General features: G+C 45.6%; 1 protein-coding gene across 3 annotated transcripts in view; it reads right to left on the bottom strand.

Moving 5' to 3' along the window:
• Positions 1-12822: 12822 nt before the first annotated feature.
• The window catches only part of CLASRP (CLK4 associating serine/arginine rich protein), a 1024175-nt gene continuing 1010120 nt past the window's right edge, over positions 12823-26877 (bottom strand). For 2 of the 3 annotated variants that reach the window (XM_069644606.1, XM_069644605.1), the window contains one exon: positions 13074-13340. In XM_069644606.1, the coding sequence (XP_069500707.1) occupies positions 13304-13340 (37 nt within the window). In that variant the 3' untranslated portion in view covers positions 13074-13303. Of the gene's footprint in view, positions 13341-26877 lie in introns of all 3 variants that reach the window. The other variant, XM_069644604.1, reaches the window with a different exon arrangement.

The following is a 26877-nucleotide window of genomic DNA, read 5'->3' as shown; positions in this document are numbered from 1 at the left end:
ATTCGCGGGACAGTGGTGGAGAGGGCCTTGCCTGGGTGACAAGAAGTTTCAGGTGGGAGGAGAGCAGAAAATGGTCAGTCCAAGAGAGAGCAGTATTAAGAGGGTTAGAGAGGGGGATGTCTGAAGAGATGAGAACAAGGTGTGTCCGGCACAGTGTGTCAGACCAGAGGGTAGAATGGAGCGAGTCGCAAAGGTTGCGGAAGAGCCAGGAGGAGGGATTAGAAGCATCCAGGTGGAGGTCTCTGAGGAGAAGTTGAGAGGGATAGGCAAGGAGAGAAGAGGTGAGGTAAGCCCATTCTGAACGGAAGAGTGTATTCTGGCCATGTGGCCTGTAGATGATGGCCACAGTCAGAGAGAGGCCAGAAGAGATAGAGAGCCTGCAGACCAGGCATTCAAAGGAGGAATAGGCCCATCTAGGAATGACAGGCAGGGACCCACTCAGGAACGATCAGGGCCACTCCACCTCTGGGTCGATTGGTTCTGGGCTCGGAGAGGATCTGGTAGCCATCAGGGAGGAGAGCATCAAAACTCATGACACAAGCTGGCCATGAACCAAGTCTCAGTGAGTCGAGGACATCCAGGTCAAGATCTTCGAGGAGGCGGCAGATGTCAGGAGAGTTTGACAGCAGAGCCAGAGTAGCGACGTGGAACAGGTTGCCACTTCTCAAAGACTTCCGGGGTAGGGTACAGGAGTGAGGTACACCCAACGGAAACGGCAGAGGGGCACGAGAGTGGGCAGAGGAAGTAGACAGAGGTGGCATAGGTGCCAGAGAGGGGGGTGCCAGAGTTGGAGGATGGAGGTGGCAGAGGAGCCAGTGGGGTGGTAGAAGGTGTAGCAGTTGAAGGGAGGAAGTTGATAAGACGAAGAAGGAGATTGGGCCGAGGGACCTGGACCATGACGGTACCTTTTAAATAGACATCGATGGTCTTAGAGGATTGGAAATAGGCCAAGAGGACCACCGGGTGCCACAATTAATGGGAGAAGAGAAAGGAGAGAGAATAGAGACCATATGAGGGGTCCATAGGTCTGGAGAGGGAACGATAGAGGATGTCGGTGAGAGTCTGTCTGGAGGAAGCGCTGGTGTAAATATCAGCGAAAGGATGGCCTGGGTTTGAGACCATGATCTCCCTCTTCAACTTTTTTCTTCCAGACTAAGTTAGAGGGATAGGATAGGAGATAAGAGTAGCAGTTTAAAAAGATGGGAGAGGGGCTTCTTGCTTCCCCTGACGACACCGGCAGACACCATCTGGAGCGGTCCTTTGCTTCTGGGTCCTTCCCAAGGGGGCTGCCACGGCAGGAGCTGCCTGGCGTGGATGTCTGTAAGGGCCTGCTGTCCAATGGAAGTGTGTTGGGCGGGACTGAGTAGAGCAACCAGGAAGTGGGGACAAGGGGAGGGGGAGCTGCAAAATGCCTCAGGAAAGGCACACTCACCCCTGCACCGGAGGATGGGAAGGCGTACTTCCCCCACATTGAAGTACGCATCCTGTAGATCCATCTACACCAACCAATCCTATGACTGTAGAGCCTAGAGAATCTCTGAGCGTCATCTTGAATTTCTCTTTCCTCAGGTACTTGTTCAAAGCCACGAGGTCCAAAAAGGGATGCATTCCAGCTCCTTTCTTGCGTACCGGGAATACCAGCTCGATCCTCTCTGCTTGGGAAGTACCTCTTCCACGGCACCCTTCAATAACAGGGCTCTCTATTCTTCCTGGAGCTCCTGGTCCGGTTGTTGAGGGGCCGAGGGTGGTCTGTCTGGCGGCCTTTGTACAGACTAACTCCAGTGGACAAGCTGCAGTGCCCAGGCATCCGATGTAATCTCTTGCCACTGTGGCACATGCTCTCCAATACTCCCATCAACAGGAAAACATGAGGGGAGAAGTCAAAGCGGTTTTGGAGGCCAGAGCCGACCCCACCGCCATTGCTGAAGGCTACTGGCCCCTAGAGGCTTGCCTGCCCCTACCGGAGCGTAGGAAACACATCTGCCCAAGCTTAGGTTGCAAGGGCTGAGTCTTCCTTCCGAACAAGTAGCAAATCACAGATAGCTTCAACCCCTAGAGGCGAAACTGAAGGAAGGCTCTGCTGGTTGCTGAACAGCCAGGCCAATGACTTTGCAGACACCTTGCACTCCTTAAATTGTTTCATGGATTCATTGGCCTTTGGGCCAAAAAGATGATGGCCATCAAAGGCAATGTCCAAAAGCTTGTTCTGAACATTAGCGGCAAAACCCCAGCTGTGCAAGTAAGCTTGCCTTCGTATAACTGTTGCTAATCCCATCGCTCTACCAGCACAATTTATTATATTCAGACCAGATTGCAAAGCCTGGCGGGATACCACCTTGCCATCATCCACCAGGCAGAGAAAGCCTTCCCGCATTTCCCCCTACGGGATGTGTTCTGCCGCTTCTTGAATTGTTTTCCAGAGAACATGTGTGTACTTGGAAAATGCACAGGAAGCCTTGGTGGCCTTGAGAGCCATACTGCTCTGAAAAAACGTGTTTAGCTAGGGTGTCTTATTTTTTTAGAGACGCTCAAATTAGAGGTGGATTTTGAAGGCCTAATGGAGACCGCAGTTGCCTCCGACACCAGTCCTTCTGTAAGAGAGAACCCAAGAGGAGGCCCTACTAACACGTTCCCCACCAATAAAGGTGTGCGCCAGGGTTGCCCATTGGCTACGCTATTGTTTATAATTTTACAATCAGACTTTTCTGCCTCACATTTGCCAGGAATATTTCCTCCTTCTGAATGGGGTAAGTAAGTCTACTCTTCTCTATCCAGATGATGCTATATTACTAGATCTGACCCCAAAGAGACTTGCCAGCAGCCTGCATTATGCATCAGATTATTTAAAAGACAACAGTCTAAAACTAAATTTGAGGAAAACCAAGATCATTTTTGGTTCCTAGAAAGAGAAAAGTATAACTGGTGCATGATTATTTGTAACCTACCTGTGGCTGATTCATACTGCTACTTGGGAGTTACGTTCTCAAGCAACTGTTTGTGGTCTGCACATCTAACATCAGTTGAAAAATCACCTTAGGACAAGTTTTGGTGGGATTAGGAGATTCTATCAAATGTTCGGTGGGTTCCGATTTGATGTGTGCATCCAGGTGCTGGAGGCCTATATCTACTCAGCCATACTTTATGGTAGCGAGATTAGGGGGAGTGCGAGTTGCCCCTCTTTGGACCGCATCTTACATCTGTCTGAGAAAATTGTTGGGTGTGTTGCCCAGCATGCCAGGATTTGCCTTGGCTTTGGAGTCTGGTGTTCCAAATATTGGCATCCAGGCTGAACACAGGTGTTTAGAGTATTTTTGCAAACTACATTATGCCCCGATGGTGAACCCCAATATTGTCAATGTGAGGGAAGAATTAGAAAATGCCAAACCATATGTTGTCTACCCCTGGTGCAAGAAGCATTGTCTCTTGTGCAGGAAATGGGCGTATTGTCTTTGATGTTCTAAGGGATGGCCGGATTACAAAACACCATCTCTTTATGAAAGCCAGAAGGAGAGAACTCGACTTGGTGACAAACGTCATGGAAAATCTTTGCTCTCTTGGCCACTTGTTGAGGGCTTGTCGCATCTATTGCGAGAATTTCTCGCCAAGTGTTATCCGCTCCCCAACCCAAAGACGTATCATTGCAATGATTCGCCTGAATGTTTTAACACTGAGGTCTCGGCTGACATGGCAGTGACATGGCAGTTTAATATGAAGCTTTGTATCTGTGGAAGTGGGGCTGAAGAGGATCTAATTTTTTTTTTTCTTTCAAAACCTGTTAGACTTGAGAAGCCTTTGTCTGAGGAGACATTTTCGTATCAATAATATCAGACATGTTACTAATGTTAAAAATTATGTTCTGTCCAGTGTTGATGACTGTTTTATTAATGACTTATCAGAGTACACCACTGCGGCCTTCAAACTTATGGCTAGAAAATGTTAGGTTTTTACCAAATCTTTCTTGTATATTTTATCTGTTTATTTTCTTGAATTATGTGTTCCACTTTTTTTTTTTTTTTTTAAACTGTGGCTAATTGTGACCTCTGCATTCTGTACTGTAGAGTATTTTATTCTGTTTTTTGTAAATGGTGAAAACTGAATAAAAGTATCTCTCTCTCTCTGGACTACCAATCCTTCTGGAGTTGGAAGGCTGGATGGATAGGTGGGTAGGGTGTCCCCTGCTACTGGTTCGTATTTCTTTACAAACTTGGAATTCACCATGGAAATGGAGCAAGCTCTTTGCCACAATGAGGTGATCTGGTCAGCAATTGCCAAGTTGAATGGCATAGCCCTTTCTGTTGGTCGGCCCACATCAAGGATGTCAATGAGCTCCTAACCCAAAATTGGCTTGGCCGGAGCAGAAAGCTTCAAGGCGTCTACCACCCTCTGCACCATTTGCCTGTAAGTGGCATCATCATGGCCATAGGGGTGGGCCTGCTGTGTCTCGAGGTCGGGTGAGGTGTCCAAACCGCTGGTGTTTTGTAACTCTCCTGCAAGTGCTAGGAGATCCGCCTGATCAGCGAAAAAGTCTGCGCTACCGGAAGAACACGGAATCGTCTCAAAATCATCCTCATCTCCAAACATGGAGTGCATTGTGTCGAAGAATAAAGTTCTCAACTCAGGGACAAACAACTTTTCCATTGTCAGCACAGATATCTACCTCAATGGCTTGGCCAAGAGCACCAGCGTCACAAGCGGTCTGGAAGGCATTGTCGTCGATATATCGATGGTAGACGTCTGCACGGAATGGCTCGAACCTGACAGTCTTCTTGTCGCTGGACGTACCGGCATAGTTGGGACTGACAAGGTCTGCTGCTTCGAGGGCTGCCCCGAATCCGTAGTGATTGCTTTCATCATGTTGAGCATCTGCTCTTTAAAGGTTTCCTACTCGCCTTTGGTAGCACTGTCGCCGGAGCAGGGTTTACCTCTTTCCTCGGACAAATCCAAGTCGCGTGATGCCGATGTTTCTTTTTGCGGGAAGAGGATGATGAGGAATGACTCCTGAAATTAAACTTTTTTGGCATTTTTTTACGATGCCTGTCCTCTTTCTGGGGTATTCCATCTCGTGACCGGAATACCACATAGTGAATAGGGGCAGCGACTGACAGCAGACATCCCACCTTCAATTTAGCGGCCCGCTCGCTTCAAGATTTAGGGTTCATCTTTCGACACAACCCACAGTACTCGGTTACGTGTTCAGCATGTGGGCACCAAACCCAAATACTGTGCGGGTCAGTCGAAGACATTTTTGAATTACAATCAGGACATCTCTTGAAGCCTGATGGACATCGCAACAGAACAAATGTCGAATACTCGACCGAAAAGTGAATTCGTATTGACAAAAACTTTCTCTGACAAGAAGAGTCGTTCCAAGAGCAGCGTGCTGATAGCACGGAAAAAAGGAACTGAGGCACGGGGTGTAGTGCCGCAGAATATGAACAGAAAACAACTTCACGTTCATAGACAACCAGCGCATAGAGTCAAGATGGATAGACAACCGAGTCCAGATGCACTACATCCCCTCCCACCCCCCGTCAAAATGTTCTCCGAGCAGCTGACACTGGAAGGGATATCTGATAAGGAATCTGTGAAAGAAAATAAATCCATTGAAACATTTATTCTGTCTACTTCAACAAAAGGCAAGAGCAACCAGTATCCTGCTATTTCTTGCCTTCGATCTGACAAAGCGTTTAATATGCCGAACCGAGAAAAGTTATGGTCAAAGCTAGACTGGTTAAGCTGTCCTAGATCGCCTACAAATATAATCAAACACCTGGATGCAGAGACTCAGGTACAAATCCGTCGGAACCTGAAAGGAGAAAGGTCTGTTGCAGTTACATACTTTGGGGGTTCAGACAGGGTTGTGTTCTGGCACCAGTCCTTTTCAACATCTATATTTTTGATTTCGGCTTCAGCGTGGTCCCGAGTACATACTTCCCCCCCCTTGCCTTGGGCACATACAGCATTTAGTTTATGGGGACAATATTGCTCTACTCAATCAAACCCCCATCAGACTGCAGAGATCGTTGGACCTTCTTTTTAAGTCTTCAAGACAAAAATCATCATTCTAGAACCCAAGAGCAAAACTTGGAATACATGTTCATGGTTCTAGGTAAGCAAAAACTCGAAGAGGTCAAGTCTCAGCAATATTTGGTTACATTTGATACCATAGCCCGAAAAGATCTTTGAATGGTTATCTTGCAATGTCTGCGGCCAATTGAACCCAGCTTGGGAAAATGGACCACAAATATGGCAATATTTCTATGCTACTGCCAATGAAATATTATAGAGGAAAAATTGTACCTTGCATCATTTATGACACTGAATCTAGCCCGCATGTATACATTCACCGAAGATTGAGGGGAGCATTTGGAAACACATTCAACCTACCAGAGCCTATAATATGTTTCAAATTAGGCTTACTTTCCTCAAATGCCATATTTTTCCGGAAAACAGTCTATATATATATATATATAAGTGGATTTCTGGCTGTAATTGTATACTAGAAAACATTAATTCTACACCTAACCTAGTCCAGAATCTGTCATCCCTCAATAAAAGGTTATTGAGGATAGAATGGATATCGACTATTGACACATGTAAATCATACAAACCTTTTATGTGCTCTAGCCTTTTATATAAACCTTTTAACATGTTTTCCATACTTCACACAATTTCCCAACAGAAAGGATCGATTGAACTCTTGCCCACCATGGAGATTCATGGAACATGCTTGAGGCTACCATAGATGCAGCAAGTATGCAGATTTTAAGGATATAGGCATGTTAGAGACTTTGGAACACTTAATTAAAACCTGTCCCTGTCAAAATCCCATTCGTCACACATACTTTGATTTTTTTTTTATTGTACCCTACTCCTCTCGCCCTCAAAAATCTCTGGATTCGCATACTAGGGAGTTCACATAGATCTTTATCCATTGCAGCATTGAAATTCGTTCGAAGGATTTCAGATATCACTGAAATCACGTTAATTTTTTTAGAATTTGTAAGCAGTGTAATTGAATCTGTAAATAAGAGGTTATGTATGGTAGTTTCGCTGGTGTTTTTTTATATGTGCTGTGACCTTTGGAAGTGTTTATTTCTTTTACTTTGGTTTGTCGTTATATTTGACATTTTATTTTACTTTTGAAAGGTGTATGTTTAAAACCATAACACAATTAAAAAAAATATTACTTTCACAGCCGCCATGCCTTCCAGATGAATAGAGAAAATCTGCTGGGTTGGCAATAGTGCTGGAAGAAATGGCTGCAACTGAGCAATGAGACGCAGGGTGGTGGAAAAAACAGGAATATTTTCATGTCATTGACTGGCCCACTCTAAACTGCGACCACAAAAGTGATGGGTGGAAGGTTTTGAATGAATCTGAACCACTGCCATTGCTCTGGGCAGCCTTCCACACCACCGTTTTTTAGCCCGTCTGCGCCATTGCAAAAGGGGTCCAGCCATATGCAAATCAATCAGGTACTGCCACCAATGGTAGCAGCACAGCCCGAACTGCTAGGCCAGGCCCCCTCTGCACGGAAACACAAGCAACTCCAGACATGTTTCGGCCTTGTTGGGCCTCCTCAGTGAGGTGCAGTTTGGTTCCCCTTTGGGGGTGGGGCCAAGCCTGATTTGCATATGGTCTTTCCCCTTTTGTAATGGCTTGGTAGGCGAAGAACAATGGTCTGGAGGGTTGCCCAGAGCAATGCCAGAGGTTAAGATTCATTCAAAACCTTCCAGCCATCACCTCTTGTTTTGCTATCGTCACCCCGAGTGGGACGGGTATGCCCAGACGTGGATCCCGTGCCTGCTGGGCGTAGAGACCCAAGCAACGCCTCACTGATGATGCCCAACAAGGCTGAAACATGTCTGGGTATGCTTGTGGTCTCGTGCAGAAGGGATGTGATCTAGCAGGTCGGGCTGGACTACCCCTTTGGGGGTGGCACCCAGCCAGATTTGCATATGGTCTTTCCCCTTTTGTAATGGCTTGGCAGGCGAAGAACAATGGTCTGGAGGGTTGCCCAGAGCAATGCCAGAGGTTAAGATTCATTCTAAACCTTCCAGCCATCACCTCTCTTGTTTTGCCACTCTAAACTGCACCCAAAAGATCTGGTCACGGTCAAGGGAAAATGTCATGGTTGCCAACAGGTTAGAATTAGCTTCCGAGGAAGAGAGGTCTGCAGCATGTAGGTTTTCAATGGCAAGATACTGCACAAGTAGGCTAAAATATTTAACAAGTGAATGAAAGTTGCTCCATTAAACATAACGTTGAAGCTGTGAATTTAGGGTGAGATGGATTCCTGCTGCTTCTCCAGTTTCTTACAGTGGATACTGTACATTCTCTTCAGAGTTAAACATTGCTTGTTACATCAAATACCTGGCATGCTTTACGGTCATTTGACTTAAAATGCTGTAGCAGACCCAAATGTCACCTGAAATGCCAAATCCTGTGCGTAGACCTTAAGGAACTTCGCAGGAGCCAATACAACTAAGGTTTTCTACCCCAAAAATAACTAGGCATGAGATCGCTGTACAGAGTAATTAACGTAGAATAATGTTCAGTCTAAATCTATTCATTTATTAATTTCAAAAAGTCCAACCTTGCTTGAATGCAATGGAATGGAGCACTGTACAACATAAGGCAGGAAAATACAAAGCAGAATACCTACAGCTTTCAATAACAATCAAATACAATAAAATAAAATACTTTAGTGCCGAACACGCCTGAGAAAAATGAAGGGTGCAAAGAGAACTGGAAAGAAGCATAAAAATGGCATGTGATGTTCAAAAAGTCCAGCTTTCATAGTGGGGAAAAATGAATCAATATTGCACCTAGAGGCAGGATAGGGAGCACATCTCAACATATGTAAGGCACAAGAACTGGGAAATGTTGCTTAAAGAAGTTGAGAGGCTAAACATATTTTAAAACAATTGTTCAATATTCTGGGATCCTCTACCTAATGCCAGAAATACTCCAACATCATGCTACCGCCTAGAGTCCAGCTCAAAAGAACTAGCAGAGCAGCATCCAGATAATGAATCTGCTGAAGTCAAGTGTGTAGCACTGAGTCATATGGTTTTAGAGCAATTGCAGTACCTGTAACGGGTTCAAGAACCAAAGGTGATAGTGAGGAGATCAGCAAAGACATAGCACCTATAGCCCATGGAACAAGAAACTGAGGGAACTCTTAAGAAAATAAATGCTTACCCAGAGTCCAGTAAGTTTCATAGTAGAGGTGAATGGGGAGTCATAGTTGTGGTCTCCAATAGCACCAGTGTGTGGGATCATCACCAGAGGTCCCCACAATCCCACTATTCAGTCTACATTGAACCCACAGTAGAGAAAGTAATAGTTATAAATGGCTCTGACTGACCTGGAGATTTATTGTGAAGGATTCCAGGAAGATGGTATTGACAACAGAGGAGCAAAATGGGAATGCTTGCCTAGAGGAAATAAGCACTACAAAAGATAGTGATGGAGAAGAGTTCTTACATTGCTCCTCAGCATAGTCATTTATTGCTGGTTTCAGAGAACGAGTGAGGACTTAATTTAGAGGAAGAACCAACTCATGCTGTAAAATTTTAAACATTAGCACACTGGCCAGGATGACAGGTGGGAGCTGGCTAATCAGGACGCAGGTAGTCACAGGCGCAAGCCAACTTGTGAGCAGCCAGAGTGCTGCTCGGCCTGCACCCTTCAACTCTTTTATTTTGATGGCCCCTGTGCAACTGGCAGCACATTCTTCACTACCCGTGAAGACAACATACAGGTGCCAAGGGCTTGTTTGAGGGAGGCGGGGTCAAAGGGTGGGGGCCATAACTGAAGGATCCCAGAAACCATGCTGCTCTTCCAGAGTTATTGATGATGTCATGGCCATCAACATGAAAAAAAAAAAGATACTCACTTCTGGGACAAGTTGTGTTTTAATTATTTATTTTAAAAAGGGGGTTCATCACACGCATGTTTTTTGTGGGGGCCAATTGTGATTTTAACAGGGTTGGTGGCTGCCTCGGTCAGTAAAAGCACTGCCACCTGCGTTAAAGAACAATCGTTTTGCTTGGTCCCAGACTTTGGCGGAGGGTTGTCAGCCTGCCAGCCTAGTTAATATTGCCTAGGTATTCATTTTGCTTTTTGTCATTAAGACTTTCTATCTCCTTAGATCACAAGCAGCGTCATTGCGATAAAGGAGACGAGTACACAAACTCTGATTAATCTGACTTGCTCTTAGGGATTCGAAGAGTCAACGGAAACGGCACGCTGGGACAAGTGAGCACAATTTCAATCGTAAAACTACTCTCGGCATTCAATGCCTTAAACGTCAGGTGACGGGAGGCAGCAGAGCCAATGGTGTACTATTGGAACTCTGGCACAACAGGCAGCATCTGTGCAGGGAGCATTATGGAACACTTTGTTTGGCCATATGACTTTCAGTAAATGAAAGACCAAATATTTGTGAGATGATATGGTTGAGACAGTCCTAAAATGAAATATTAATCAAAATACCTGTTAAATTGCAGCTTGCAATCCAAAGTCTTGGAACCTGTGACGCAAAGAGAGAAGAAACTGAACGCCCATGGTGCTAGTGTCCCAATAACTAGAAATAGGGCACACAACATCAGGTAATGCTGGGATTCAATATTTGGAGTTCCTATCCACAGCAAAAAGAAAATCAATTAAAAACAGATCACTAGTTTGTAGAAACAGAAGATATAGGCTTTCTGTAAATGCACATGACATGAAAATACTCGATGTTTGTGGTGAAGGAGAAAATATATGAACAGTCACATCATTTTGCCTGCAAGCAAAAGGTATTTCTTAGAAGTAACTTGAAAAATATTTCCTTGAGACACAGATGGTTTGCAATATTTGTTAGAAAATCTTCCCCTAATCTGTTCACCAAACGTACTTTTGAAGGGACTAAACAAATGGATTTTTGGACTATGCTTCCAAGTACAACAGTGCCTTCATAACATTATTGGGACAAATTAAGTAAAACACTCCTATTTACGCTATCCACCAGTAGGATTGCAATGGAGAAAAGAGGGCATGGGGGTCCTTGAGTGCCAATCTTCGTAATTACAAAGTAAAAACGAAATGATATTCTGTACAATGCTGGCATCCAACTGAAAAGCACACAAAGTTCTCAAATGTGTCCACCGGAACTGAATATTCATGCGCAACATGGCCAAGCATTTCTGGTAAGAGGTTGATTAAATCCTGTTCAGAATAACGACAGATAAGTATTACCTAAAACCATGAGAGGAAAAACAACCATACGTTCTTACTTTGATTTGAATAGCTGTATGTAAAATTCCAATGGGAAGCAATTCCAGCATTGGTCTGAATCATTTCAGCTCAACCTATTAAAGTTGAGATATTCCTGCCCTACCATAAAAAGGGATACATTTGCTATAATGTGCTTGCAGAGACGAGCAAGATTGAACTTCATCCAGATCACAAAAAAGATCAAAATAGGAAGACGCTCTGCATCATAAACTTTCTCCACAATCTCTTGGCATGGACATCTTTAGAATTGACATCTGAAATGGATTAATGGGGCGGGGGTATGATTTGTCTTTCATGTTGGACTAATCAATTAGAAGTTTCAGATTCACTTGCACAACGAAATACAAAAGGATACACATAAAAAAAGAAGTCTGAAATGAGTTCTCAGACAGAAGAAAGACTGATGGATTAAAATGACCAGCTTGCCTGAGAAGCATTCCCCCCAGCCCCCAACTTGCCAAAACAAAATGTACATTTGACATAATTTGCACTAAATACTAGATAACTCTCTGGCATGTCAAAAGGGCAAACAAAGACATAACATTTTAGCCCAGTTTCATTGGTCCAACATAGCTATTGCTCCAAGTACATCTCAGAAGTAATTTCACATTCCACTATCCCATGAAACATTTTTCAGAAGTTCAAAACTAACATGGACAACTTTTTGAATTATCCGTAAACCAGAATTCCATGGGATGACAGTCTGCTTCAGAGACAGATGGGAGAAGGGTATGAACACACTTTACTACATACATGAGGAATACAATGCAATAGGAACAGGGCAGCTATGAGCAAGGAATGGAATGGAAAGGACAGGGCACGCATGGGGAGGCATAGCATCTCACAGCATTGCCAAGGGCTCTGGGTAAGGTAATGCAGTGGGAAGAACATCTGTAAATGATCAATAGCTAAAACCATATGAAGTGGGAGTAGAAAATACACAAAGGAGATTCAGGAAACTTAAAAAGAGTACTCTCAGCTGCCTTTTTGAAAAACTCAAAAGGCAGCTGAGTGTGTCAGGAGTTGGAAGAGTGGGGTCGTGTGTGTGTGCGTGATGATCGATCACCAGTGAGCGCAAGGGACCAAAAGGATGCCAGGGAGTGTTAGAGTGCGAGCAGTTATCAGGGAGTGGGGAGAAATCAGCACATATGAGGCAATAGGAAGAGTACCAGTATGTGTCAAGAAGGAAGAGATGAGGAAATTGTAGATCACAGCAAGCAGTAGGTAGTGCTAGCGAGTGGAGCAGCACTGGCAAGACAATAGCGGAAAAAAGGAACAGTGCTGTTAAGCGTCAGAAAAAGAAGGACCACGAGCTATCAAGGAGGGGTGAGTGTTAGAAGGTTAATATGTGATAGGGATCTGTTGCAGTTTTGTTGCTTTTGGACGAGTTAGAAAACCAAAAATGGTACAAGTCTGTCACCATTAACTCTACCTACTAACTCTAAGAGGTTAAGGGATTTGATTTCTGGCTTCACAAGCAGTGAATCAGTGATAGATTTCTCTGCACTAAGCAGAATAAATGACAGTGATCTCAAAATGAATGAACTTTTTCATTACAATTCAGTTAAAAACTAAAGTACAGTATTCAGATTCCCAAGCAAATGAAAGGCGCAAACGGTTAAAGCTGAGAAAAATATAAAACAAATACACCACATGCCTTAGTCCTCTATGAATCTAAAGGACCACTGCATTTTACTAATTGTGCACATTTTAGATACACAACAGCCAGGTTTAGCTTTAGCACTAGGACACAGCCTGTAGAATGTCTGTCGACTTGTCAACACAAGTTGGGAAGGAGGGCACTTTTTATTAAATGTGCAACTGTGCCGTTACAGGCTCATCTGACAGTCCATAAAGTGTCTGGTTGTGCCGATTCACACTGTAGCCAGAGTATGATTCAGCTGTGCACAATGGACTTAGAAGGGCAAGTTCTGCACCACAATGTCCTTCGTTACAGAATTTTCATGGAAGATTCGTTTGAGCTGTCCACACTCTGCTTAACTATCTAGTAGCATGTCTAATGGCGGTAGTGAGGGCTTCGTGAACGTGATCGCCTGTTGAAAAACAAACACATAAGCCATGTCAGGATTTAGAACACAATATGTATGAAGGCAACGTATTTTGTTACAGCAAGCACACAAATGCAGCCATTTTTGTAAGTAATGAGAGAAATGCCAATACAGAAGTTTCAACACATCATAGACCTAGTGGCACTTACAAAGTTGGTCAGTGGGAACAGTCACAAAATGTTGCAATGTAAATTCCTTGTTTTGAATAGATCTTATGCAAATGCTTTTTACCTTAAAAGAGAGAGTTACAGGACAAGGAGGATGTCACTGTTGGATTCATGATCCCATCTTTATTGTAGACTTTGAACGCTCATAGAATAAGTTCTCATAGTACCCCAGGAAAGAACGTACACCAACTACATATGCAACATCTAGGTAACAGTCCCAGAGTTTGACAACTATACCTACTGCACACTGTGGAGATAGCTTTATTTCTGTCACAAGAGGAGTGTTAGGACTTCAGAATGAGGATAATTTGCTGCCATGAGCTTTTCACAGCCTCTCTATACCATAGCTTTGGCTACCTTCTTTATTACACAGACTGGGGCTGAATGGGAGGAAGCTGGCAAACCGAAAGTGGTTTACAAGTGTGTGGATCTTATTTGTTGTGGATTGAGAACTGTGGCTTTCATTGTAGGTGAAAATCAAGGAAAAAATATTTTTTTAATAAGTTATATTACAATAACAAAATGGTATTCACCTATAAAAATACTCCAGCCAAGTGGGCACCTTTTATATTTGTTAGGAGCATAAACCACCACCAGGAACAGCATTTTACAACAATCCGTTTTTAAAAAAAAAAAAATGTATTTCTGCCACTGAGCGCCACAACTTTGTTAGTGGCTATGTCCAAATGATAACCTGACCGCAAGATCAGTTTCTACTATTCACATTGGAAAACGATGGCCAGTCATAGTCCAGGGCCTCTTAACTTTAGGAATCCTGAAACATGACAATCACTAAAACACACTGAAACCAAAATGGATGAGTGGGAATCTAGGAATTGGCTTTTGCTTCTTTTCCGTCAAGACCCTCAGGATCCTCTTGGCCACTGTCCCCTTCCTGCAGGTATGCCTAAAGGGAAGCTATTTTGTTATTACGCTTTTTATTTGCATTCAAGTCTCAGGAGGATAACTCAGGGGCAACGTGCTCGCCTTGGAAGCAAGACGACACCGCACCACAGGTTCGATCCCCAGGTCTGCACTTAAAAACCTCTGGGTTTTAAGCGCGTTATAAATAACATATCATATAAGAAGGATGCACCCATATACATGTTAGTTACAGTACCATTGGGTTATTAAACACATTTGTCCTTACTAGTCACATTTGCAAAGAGCATTGCTGCTTCCACAAATGAGCCCAGAAACCACCACCCCAAACACACAGTCTTCCTTGAACGGTCGGCAACAGTTTTTAGGGAGTGTGCCAAAGAGCAACAGCAACACTGAATACGATCAGTCCTATACGATGAAATATCAAAATATCATGGCCCATGCCAAGGGATCAAGAGTGCCATTTAGCTCCAAGGGTTATGAGGGTGGGGATGAGCAGTACAGCAGACAAAAGGGAAGGATTGGAAAGGGGATTCAAGCATAGTTTCTTTACTTTTGCTCTAACAGGTAAACTCAAACCGGTTGGAGTAAAGTTCTATAAAAAGAGTAGCAAATTACTTTACATACAGTTCCGTTCCTGGACCTAGAACAGCAGACCCATGGGTGAATTGACTGGTGTAGCCAGCATGACAACCAAGAGATGCAGAAGCACTAGCCCACAGATGCAAAACCTATGGGTGAAAGGGTTTGTTTGTATAAGCGAGTGTTGTTCGTTGGAGGAATTGTAACTCTTGCAATTCTCACAGGAGCGGGATAACAATGAACGTTTATTTTGACCATTCCACTTCAGATACATGACAATTTCTTCCTATTTACTGTCTTTACGAATTTCAACAATCATTCATCAAAATCCATTGTCCGTTTTCAAAATGCTGCAACTTCGTTCCTTTAAAGGGAAAGTAGTGGTTTTCTTGGTACCTAGTTTAAGATGGTTGGAGGGATCTTTAGGCTCCCTTTATTTGGGAGGGACGGACAGGGTCTTTCTCTTGGCTCCCTTTGACTACATAAGTCTTGGGGTTATGCATTGTCCCCCCCATCAATTGGTTGGCCTGGAATATTACTAATTATTTACAAAACCTAAAAGTTGGCATTGACAGGGGCGTTTCTATAACATTCTGGCATACTATGTACGTATAAAGTGATGACAATAATAATAATAATGCATTATACATCATTTTTTCATAATGCAGCATGATTAGTGTGTAAATATTGCATCTCTCACTTTTAAATATAATCGGATTGACCAGTTACGAAGGTCATAAGTGTTGGGATCAGTGATAGTTTAGTTTAGTTTGTTTATTTATAAAGCGCAACCAAACCCTCAGGTAACTGGGCGCATAATCATGTGTACAGCAGAGTTACATATCGTTACACGAACATCATAAATACAACAGACAGAGCGCACATTAGTTCAGGCTCTGAAAGTTTACATACAGGAGTAGAATATACTGAGAACAGAATGTACAGAGGGCAAGTTACAGTGGCAGGTGCGGACCGGGTTACAGGTTGGTCCTAAAATGCTATGGCTAGAGTAAACATTGCTATAAGTCGAGCGCGGCAGCTAGCCAGTCATGTCGGTGAAATTCTGGGTGTTTAGGCTAGTAGCCATGATTTTACCATGGTTCTGAATGGCCAGAATGCGGTTTCCGATCTAATTGTAGTGGGGAGGGTGTTCCAACATTGTGCTGCGAGCACTGGAAAGCTGGAGCCTCCTGCAGTTTTTAGGTTATACTTGGGGATCTTTAGTTGGTGCAGGTAAGCTGCCACTCTCAATTATCCGCTCCCAACCCGCTGAGCCGGTCCGCCTCCAGGTTGATTCCCCTGGAAGGTGGACTGCCGTGAGGTAGATGTCATTTTCCAGGGCCCACTCCCACACTCTGATTGCCAGTCTGCACAGAGGAAGGGATCTGGTGCCTCCCTGCTTGTTGACATAGTACATGCTGGTCGAGTTGTCTGTCTGATGAGGACAACCTTGCCCCTGAGAAGTTGAAGGAATGCTCGGAGCCTAGCCAGATGGCATTCAGCTCCAACCAATTGATGTGGTATTCCTGCTCCTGTCGAGTCCAGGTGTCGTGAACAGAGCCATCGTCCAGGGTGGTTACCCAGCCCTCGTGCGAGGAGTCCGTGGTGATGGTGACCTGCATGGTGGGAGGCCGGAAGGGCTTGCCCATCCGTAGGATGCAGTCCGTGGACCACCATGTGAGGTCCGGGCGGAGAGATGGAGGAACTTTGATCATCTCGGATTGAGAGCCCTGCTCCTGGTTCCATGAGGACGCGAAGTGCAGCTGAATTCTCATCCTCAGTCTTGTGTGTGGGACGGCTAATAGGACCGGCACTAAGAGACCCAGGAGATGCTGGTACCACCATGCCGAGGTCACCTCTCTGCTGAGGAAGTGGGCGGTGGCCCTTTTGATGGCCGAGATCTTGTCCTCCAAAGGGAACACCTTCTCTGAGCGCGTGTCCCAGATGAGGCCCAAGAATGTCAGAGTCTGCGTGGGCTGCAGCTGCGACTTCTTGAGATTGAGAGAAAAGCCCAGAACGTGCAGTGTGTTGATAAGGGCATGGGAAGAGTGGTGAATGTAGCCCTGAGATGTAGACCTGACAAGCCAGTCATTGAGGTATGGATAGATGTGGAGGTCCTGCGCTCAGAGGAGGGCAGCCACAGTATTCATAAGTCTGGTAAAGACACTGCGGGACGAGTTGAGGCCGAAAGGAAGGACCTTGTACTGGAAATGGTAGCCCATGATCCTGAACCGTAGGAAAGAATGATGGGGGTGCCAAATCGGGACGTGTAGGTACGCATCCTTCAGATCCAGGGAGCACATCCAGTCTCCCTTGCACAATCTCTCCGCTATAAAAGCTGGCGTAACCATCTTGAATTTTTGTAGAGGTAAGGAGAGGTTGAGGGTGGAAAGGTCCAGCACAACTCTCAGGCCCACCTGGTTCTTTTTCTGAATGGCGAAAATCCTGGAGTAAAAGCCCAAGCCTCGCTGGGAGGCTGGCACTTCCTTCACGGCCTGGCTCTCTACGAGCGACTGTATCTCCGCCAGAAGAGTTTCTGTCCCAACTTGAGGGAGTTTAGGGGAGGAAGGAGGAGAGGCTGGGATGGGTAGGCGGTACCCAGTGGATCCTATGGAGAGGATCCAGGGGTCCGCGAAATTCTGGTGCCAGAAATGTGTATGGAGAGCAAGTCTGCACCCCCCCCACCACTGGAGACACGCGGACCCGGAGGGGCGTGTCATGCCTTCTTTCCCTCGGAGGCTGTCGCGGAGGAGAGGGACTGGAAAAAGCCCTTACTCCCTATACCCCCCCCACCCCACAACCCTTTTTGTTGCTTGCGCCGATTTGGAGTCGGCAAGCGGTCCGGCTGCCTGGATCTCCGTTCCTGGAAACCTCGGAACCCTCCGTATGTACGCCCCTTGTCAGAGTGCTACTGTGACTGGGTGTACGATTTGGCCGTGATCTTTGTCAAGATGGATAAAGACTTGGCCGTTTGTGAGCTGGTTTTCTTTTTGTCCAGCTCCTTGTCCGTGGTGGAGTGGAAGAGGTCCGCCCCCCGCCCCCTCCCCCCTCGAACGGCAGGTCTAATACACGGTCCTGGACGTCCAGGTTGAATTTCGGTGAACGGAGCCAGGCTGTCCTTCTCATGTCCGTGGCGATACAGATGGCGCGGCCAGCGGTGTCAATATGGGCCACAGTGGATTCCATGAGGTCCTGCGCCACCAGCTTGGCCTCAGCCAGTCCTGCCTTGAAATGTGATTGGCTCTGCGTAGGGAGTTCTGGGAGGAAGTCCGCAATTAGCCGCCATAACCTTTGCTTAGCGGCAGCCAGCATGGCATCAGCGTTGGCCTGACAAAGATGCAAGGACGCGTTGGAATACAGCTTCTTCCCGTACGCCTCCAAGATCATCTTCTCCTTGCCTAGCAGCACCACCGAGGAGGAGGCTGAGGACGACTGAGGCTTGGAGTATAGTGATGCTGCAGCGATCACTGAGGAGTATGGCTGAGGATAGGCCGATAGCAAGAGTGTCCCCCCCGCCCTCCATCTGCCTGTACTTCGCGTCCAGGCGTCGATTGACCGGCTGGACAGAGTGGGGCTTGAGCAAACCATTTTTGGCCAGGAAGATTGCACCGGTCTGCAGTGGAATTTCCGTTTGGGCAAAAGGGCATCGCGTGAGGACCTCAGCACGCATCCCCTCTTCCTGTTGCTCGACCTCGGGTTGAGGTAGGCCCAGATACTCTGCCAGCCCTACAAGATGTTCGCGGATTCCTCCTCATTCGAATCCTGTGGGTCAGGAGGATCCTGCGTAGGCGGGCGAGTAGTGTGAGCCGGAGGCTGAGGTACGGGGGACCAGACCCAGAAGCTGTAGAGGATGCTGGTAAGGAACCGCCTGAGGAATCAGCTGGAGGGCCGGATGCACGCCGGGGGCGCCGGCGGAGGAGCCTGTGGTGCCGGAAGCATTGGAGGGAGCACGTCCCTGATGGCATCCGTGAGGATAACCCCCATCCGACTGGACTTCATGAGCCTGAGGAACCTCTGAAAGAACTGGTCTTCACCGGCCGGAGGCAGGCATGCTAGGGGATACAGGCGGGGTAGCGGGAGGCTGCTGGATTCGCTGCATACCCTGCCCGTATGGACGCAGCGGGAACCTGCCCTGCACAAATTGATCGGCCGTAGGCCACGTACCTGGTTGAGGACAGTCCCACCTTAACACTCGTTCCTCGCCCAACTCCTGGAATGGTGTCGGACGGGTGCTGATGTCTGGCGCGGTGGCCATTTTGTCGAGCTGCCTGCGTCGTGTTGCTCGGCTCGCTGAGCCCAGCCTCCTCTAAAACTCTTGAGTGTGTATCGCGAGGCCTACCCTGCTCCTCGGGCCTAGACCCAGTAGGTGTGACACCCTCGGCCCAGGGGTCGGTAGAGCTGTGTTTAGGCACCCCCTCGGATGTATTGCCGGTACTAGGGTGTGGCTCCTCAGACATAATGCCGGTACTAGGGTGTGGCCCCTGGGGTGAAGACCCAGTAAAAGAACCTTCTGGCCCCTCAACACTGTCACCAGGAGGATCCAGGGATCCCTCGGCCTGTAGCTGGAGCAGCCTCGGTGCACGTGCTGGTAGAGGGACCGGAGCGGTCCCTCCCACGCGGGAGAGTCCTTGGGAAGGCGTCTCCCTTGGGGGGTGCGATGGAAAATAGAGGCCCTACCTTGGGCCTGGATCAATGTTTCACGAAGTTCATGAGGTCCTCTGGAGACGACTTCTGGAAGAGCTCCCTCCACCTGGCTAGTCTGTTCTTCAGCGACCTCGTTGCATGCTGTACAAGCTTGCCAACCGTGGTCTGGACCAAGGCAACATAGGCAGAGGGCGCGGGGGTCTGAAGTTGGGAAGAGCCCATCACAGGATGGACACCCGCTGAACCCTGTGGAAGTCGACATGTGCCGGGGGAGGAGCGTGACGCCTGAGGACCGAGTACCTGAATGATAAAGAAAAAAGACAAAGAAGAAGTATCCGCGCGTGGAATTACATGGCCAAAGCCAAACCCAGGAGCACGGGTGAATTCGGCCCGTTCTGTCGATGTGGAAAAGGGGACTGAGGTGTGGCGGCGGAGACAGGGCAGTGCATGCTCCCAGGGCAACACCCACGCGCGCCTCTAACTTTAAAGGGGAAGAAGGTTTTTTCTGGTGAAAAAGGTTCCGTCTCCCGTCCCATGGAAGGGATGCCCATACAATACGGAGGAAAGGGGACGGGACATAAGAGTAAAAAGGTTTACCTTGTTACATCCTCTTATCAACTATATGACGTTGTGCGTTACAACCACTAGATTGTCCCAGTACCCTTCTGTGTATGACCACTTTCCACTAAGATACCCCTGCATGGGTCCAGGCGTGCATGTGCCACTAAATTCATGCCTGACACCAACATAACCAAGAGCTTGATTACAGTTCTCACAGACAGGCATTGTGACATATCAAGAGGAAACAATGCAAGAAAAGCCTGCAACCTCATACGTAAAAATGACCAACGCCAGTTGGGAATTTAAAACTGCACCCAGGAATTTCTTGTAATGTGTTGGGGTCATGCTCGACTTTCCCACATTGATTATAATTGCACTGTGGTGTCTGTTTGAGGCGTTAATAGCCAGTCATTTAGGTATGGGTTAACACACGTAATACTTGACTGCGTATGCCACCACTGAAAGCACCTGTGTAAATGCCCATGGTTCTAACGTTATTCAGAACCATTATACTTTGAAATGTTAATTACAAGCATCCACCTTTAATCTTATATACCTTCTGTGGTGTGATGCACTGAAATATGAAGGTATGCATATTTCATATCTATCGTGGTCCATGTAATCACTCTGTTTCAGCAATGGGATGGTCTCCCGAAATGTTATCTTGAATATTTGAATTCACAAACTTGTTTAGAAGGGGCAAGACTAAGGTTAGCTTCACTCTACGTCTTTGGAATAAGGCAGTACCATGCCTACGTGCCTTCCTTGGTACCTCCTCACTTACATCTTCTAAGAGGGAACTGATTCCTGCTACCAACAGAGGAAGATGTTTCTTGCTTGCTCAGGCTGCCTTTCGTGGTAGGTCATTGAACTCTGCAGTTGTCTCGCATGATAGATTCTCACCCAACTGTCTGCAGAGATCCTCTCCCATTCATGGTTAGGCGAGGGCGTAATTAACACAGGAAGTGAAACTGACGAATTTCACACTAAATTACATTTCGATTGTTCCATAGGAAAAATGGAGCATGCTGGCCAAAACTGCAGTGTGCGAAACCTGAAAAATGTACATTTCACATGCAAACAATTTGTGTAGCAGATGGGAATTGGGGCAGGGCGCAATTCCAAATTTCCTATACATTTCTGTTGTGTGGGTTCAGGGGAATTCTCCCACCCCTGCTTGAGACCATATGATGTTAATCTTCCCCCTAATGGGGATGCAGAAGAGGGCACCTCAATGTTGCAGTTACTCCTTTAGGCAGGGGTTTCTCTGGTCATTTCTGACATGTATTGACCTTTGGTATACTGCTGAAGGTAATGCTACCATGCCCTCAGTGGCACCAGAAAGCAGTATGTGAATGTTGATTGCGCTCTAAAGGGGTGCACTGCATCTGAGAAGGCGCAGTGAGTCCTTACTGCACAACAAGAGCAGAGGCGGAGGGTATCAGTACCAGAGCCTTTGTGAAAAATGTAAAGGAAATCCTGCATTGTTTCAGGGTAGAAGAGAAGGTGAGGAATGTTACCTTGACGAGGGTAAGTGGTGATTACTCACTGACACTGACTGCCTGGAGTAGGAATTGCAATGGCACTTTAGGATGGGGAGTGGCATATAGAAGGGGAGTCACTACGAGATCAGAACCTCTTATTCCATTTATTCTTTTTGATCCTTCCCGGGGATGAGACTTCTCCAACTCCTTGGGCCTTTTAGAAGGGCAAGACTCTTCCTTCAAAGAGTAAGGCCCTGGTTAAGCCAGGGTCTTTGTTGGCATCTTCACACTCTAATGGGGAGCCGGTTTGGGACTGCTTTCAGTTGCATGGATTAGCAGGAACAAAAATCACTGCTGTTATGGTCAGGAACCAGGCAATAGCCAGAGCCATTTGCAGCTCAAACAATCTTTACATGGTTTGAAATTGGAGGAGTTTGGAAGAGCCAGATCACAATTTTAAAAAAACAAAATGCAACAGCAGCGGCGTGTTCCAAAAAGCAGCATTCTGAGTATGTGGAGGGATGGGGGAAAAGGAATGGGGCATGTATACCACCCATGATAACACAACCAGAGTGTTGGGTGCCAATGACAATTACCTGATGTGGAGCTGCATGCGCACCCTAATGGCTGACGTTTCCAAAAACAGACATGTGCCTGGATAGTTATAAGATTATTTTAGAAGTATGTGGGAGAAAGAAACCCATTAGTAATGCTTGCTCATGTTAAATTTAACAGTTTCTGGGTCTCCCCCTCTTGTTTCAGTCCGTCAATGGGATTTAGTGTATTCCAGATCACATTACATCCATCATACCGTGCCATGACCTAATGTGACGAATCCCAGGGTATTGTCAGTGCCTGTTCCCATGAGGCCAGGGAGGTGAGGCCCCTCCTCGATAGTCCTCCTGGGGATTGTACTCAGCGGTGGATCTGGAACCTTTTGATGTTGCAAAGGGGATATTGATTTATGTTTCTGGGTATCCCACCAAATAACTTAAAAAGGGTGCATTCGTTATAGTCTCTATTAACAGAAGAAAGTTCAGAACCAATAGTGCATTTAAATGCACACAATTAATCTGCTGCACTTACAGCTCTCAGGGAAGGATCTCGCCTTGTATTTCCTCTCATTGGAACTGGCCATCCATCACAAATCTTTTGTTACTGTCACGTGTACTGCTTCTCACAAAACACACATTCTTGGGATAACGCAGGACAATACGGACAACATGGTGCAAGGATTCCACATTTCTAAAATAGCTACGGAACACAACACAGACCAATTGCGACTTAAACATCTTGTTTTGCTGCTTGTGATGGCACACAACTATGACAATGAGGCATAAAAAAGGTGAGCATAGGGGACTGGGGGCTTAAGGTCATTACCATTCATGCAAAACTGCATACATCACCCTGGTTTGGCAAAACAGTAAAACACAATGTACTAATGGAATTCTCCCAATCAAGGGAGACTTCTACAAAAACAAGCACTCTTCGGGTTTCAAGCAATGTCTGGTCCTTGTACCAATGATTCATTTATTGTAGTCAAGTGTTAGGAGGAACATACTTGCATAGGGTCAAAGTCGGGAGAAGAAAACTGGACTTAATACTCTATTCACTCATACCCTAAATTAATTCAACCATAAATGGAAAAAATAAATAAGGAATTCAGGACGCACAGGGCTAACGAGACATAAGAGCTCTCCCCGCATCCGTATAATAAGAGGTAAACAAGACGGATCACCAAATCAACAGGCACCCAGGTGTCCTGTTGAGTCCTTAGAAGAAAGACATGGTAAAACAAGAGACGAGAAGTGAAAGAGGTCCACAGAAGAGAAAACTTCTACAGGCCCGTGGACACGGTTCAAATCAGCTTTTACCAGTAAAGGGGACAAATAGCAACGACCGGCGTCCTTAGCTCCTGCAATTGCAAGACCTCAACAAAACTTGGACGCAAAAACTAGAGAAGTATTTCCCTTTGGTTCATGGAACACGAGAGGACACACATTTAATGGGTGTAGGGGACATTGATTTAGGAGAATATGATATTCTCTGTTTACAAGAAACATGATTGATTGAAAAACCATCTTTGGACGGTTACACGATAGAAATATCTCCCGCCGTGAAAGGACTAATGGGACGCCCATCATCGGGTTTGTTGACAGCAATTTGTATAGGATCGGGAATGGAAAAACTAGAAGAATCCTACGGAATGCTGGCCATTTTAACAATGGACTCAGAAATCATCAGAACTAGACAGAGAAACTTCTTCAAGGCTAGTGATTATCAACACTTACTGGAATCCCCAACGAACAACAAATAAAGCTTTTTGCACGAAGGCGGCGGGCATGATCGACAAAATATACGTCGACTACAAAAACACAGATATCGTATGAGGCGATTTGAACGCCAAATGCGAAGAACAATGGAAGAGTAGTGAGGACCTATGCCTTCAGACAGCAGCAAACGAAAGGGGTAAGGCATGGATTTCTCTAATCGCCTCCAGAAACCTCCATAACATTGCAAATCTGTTTCCTAACCAAAAAATGGAGCCAACCTGGGAACGGCAAAACGCAAAGGCGACACTTGATTACATTTTTGTAAGCTAGGGACTCGTACCCAACATACAGACTTTCCAGGTACAAAGAACTAATCATAGTGATCATAATCTGCTACATTTCTCATGGCTGGGAAATCGCTCGGCAAAACAGACATACAACCATAATCTATCAGTAAATAAACAACAAATAAGACTCTGCTTATCAACATCAGACGTAATGGAGATTAATGCAAAATACAATCCACTAGCAGTGAAGAAGTCCACGACACAAAAAGAAATCGAGGCCAAACTACTTACCACTTCTAGTGACCTACAAAATAAAGCCGGTAGGCCCCAAAAATACAGGCAATCAATTCAAACACGCATACGACAAGGCCGTGGTGGAAGAAAGACGATGGATACGGAAACTGAAAAGTAAGGCCAAAAAGGCAAACACAGTCGAATTATGGCCGACCTTAGAAATAGAATCAAAGGCGTATACCAGATGAACAAAACACCACAGACTGGCATTATACCAACAGGATTCATAGGAAATGCTGAGAACATCAAGTACAAAAAAATCTCGAGACTTTTGGGCTCTAATTAAAAACACTCAGACCACTAACGATATCTCGAACTCAGTACCCGAAGAGAAGTGGATAACTCATTTTGCATCCCCCTTCAATTTCCTGCCATCTTGCATCCAAAGTCCTCAACTGGACCTAGCATCACCATGGGCCGACGTGACAGATCTGGAGGAGATCGAAAACGTGACAGTCAAACTAAAAAACTCCAGGGCCCAGATGGCCTGACTAATATTGACTTGAAGCAATCACCGGCCGAATGGGCAGCAGTTAGAAGTAAAATCTTTGGACACTGGAAAAGCAAAAATGTTCCCGGAGTCCTGGCAGCAAGTTACGGTCGTCCTGATTTTAAAAAAAGGAAGTCAAGAAAATCCAGAGAGCTGCAGACCGATAGCGCTCCTTGATATTATCGGGAAGATCTACACAACCCTGTTGCTGACTAGGCTACAGATATGGGAAAAAAAATGCACCCTGCGCAGACATTTTTCAAATGGGTTTCAAGAAAAACGGAGGCACATCCGTGAACATCCTGTTGCTGAATATTCTAAAGTCAAAAGTGAAGGCAGGATCTCCCAAAGTCTACCTGGCGTTCGTCGACTTATCCAAAGCCTTTGATAAAGTCGACTGTAAAAAACTGTGGTCTAAACTGGAAGCCTGGGACTGTCCGAACTCAATCTTAGACCTAGTGATTGCTTTACACTCGAATACAAAAGATACGTGTACGACTGAACCGCCAAGGGACTCTGTCTGAAGAAATTCCAACATACAGAGGAGTGAAAAAAGGCTGCCCTCTAGCCTCGGCTCTTTTCACCGCCTTCTTGGGAGACTACCAATACTCAAGCTAAAATCAGAGCATTTCCCCCGGAAATTGGAAAAACACCCATTTCAAGAATACTTTTACGCTGAGGACCTGATCCTTATAGATCACACCCAAATCGGTTTACAGCATGAAGTGACCAACCTGGCAAGCTACATTGATGAGAACAACCTGAAAATCAATAAAAACAAAACAAAAATTCTGATTTTGGACAAAATGAAGACTAACATCTCAAGCAGCAAGAAACAGAACTGGTTCCTGGAAAAGTCGAAACTTGAAATAGTGTCACACTACAAATACCTGGGAGTGACCATTGATGGTTCAAATCAGGAGACGATGATGCAGAAAACATTATGGGACAAAGCAAAGCTGCTAACGGCTCAAATAAAATCGATTGATATAAAATGTGGAAGATTCTCGCTGCTCCCAGCAATCCAATTCTATAAAACAAAAGCAGTCCTCTCGCTCATATACGGAATGGACGCAACCCTTACGATGCCCACTTCAATATGGTCAAAGCTTAAAGGCATGATATGGAAGTCAGTGATGGGCCTGCCCAAATCGACGTCTATGATAGCAATCAGGCGCAAGTTGGGCCTTCTATCTCTAGCTGCTTCCGTAGCCCAAAGTTCCATACAACTCTACAGAAAAACACTGCTACCAGACTCATTACCAATCTACAAAGCGATAGCAGAGGAAATCATGGGTGAGAAATGTAAAACACTCAACAAATGGGTCGACCACCAAAAAATAAAACAGAGCCGTTGCATGCACAGAAGACAACCTGAAGAACAACCCGCAAAGGGTCAAAACAAAAATGGAATATATAGATTGGATTGACACCATCGAGAAAACAAATGAGAACAAACTCCTAGTGCACCTTCCTCCAACATTTAACAAAGTAAAAACTGCTCTGAATTACTTTATCAAATTTCTGAATGAACTGCTACGGAAAACATTTATGAAAGCAAGACTCAACCTCTTAATGACACATGAAATTTTAGCCACAAAATCAACTTCCGGGTCTAACGAATGCCGCCTTTTAAAAAATCTGGACCACCCAGAAACACTAAGACATCTGGTTATGTCATGCCCACAAATGAGTCAATATAGAGCAGTCTACCTCTGGCCCTTACTCACAGGATCTGTAATCATAAATGAAGACACGGTCTGGAACCGATTGATTTCAGGAGAAACCACTAGATGGTCCTTGGCAACTGTAAAAATGGTGGACTTGACACTGAAAAACATTAGCATGCAAAAGA

Source organism: Ambystoma mexicanum, chromosome 2p (assembly GCF_040938575.1).
Source record: "Ambystoma mexicanum isolate Mex_15411 chromosome 2p, UKY_AmexF1_1, whole genome shotgun sequence".
NCBI classification, from domain to species: Eukaryota; Metazoa; Chordata; class Amphibia; order Caudata; family Ambystomatidae; genus Ambystoma; species Ambystoma mexicanum.
This window is presented reverse-complemented; position numbering and strand designations above follow the sequence as displayed.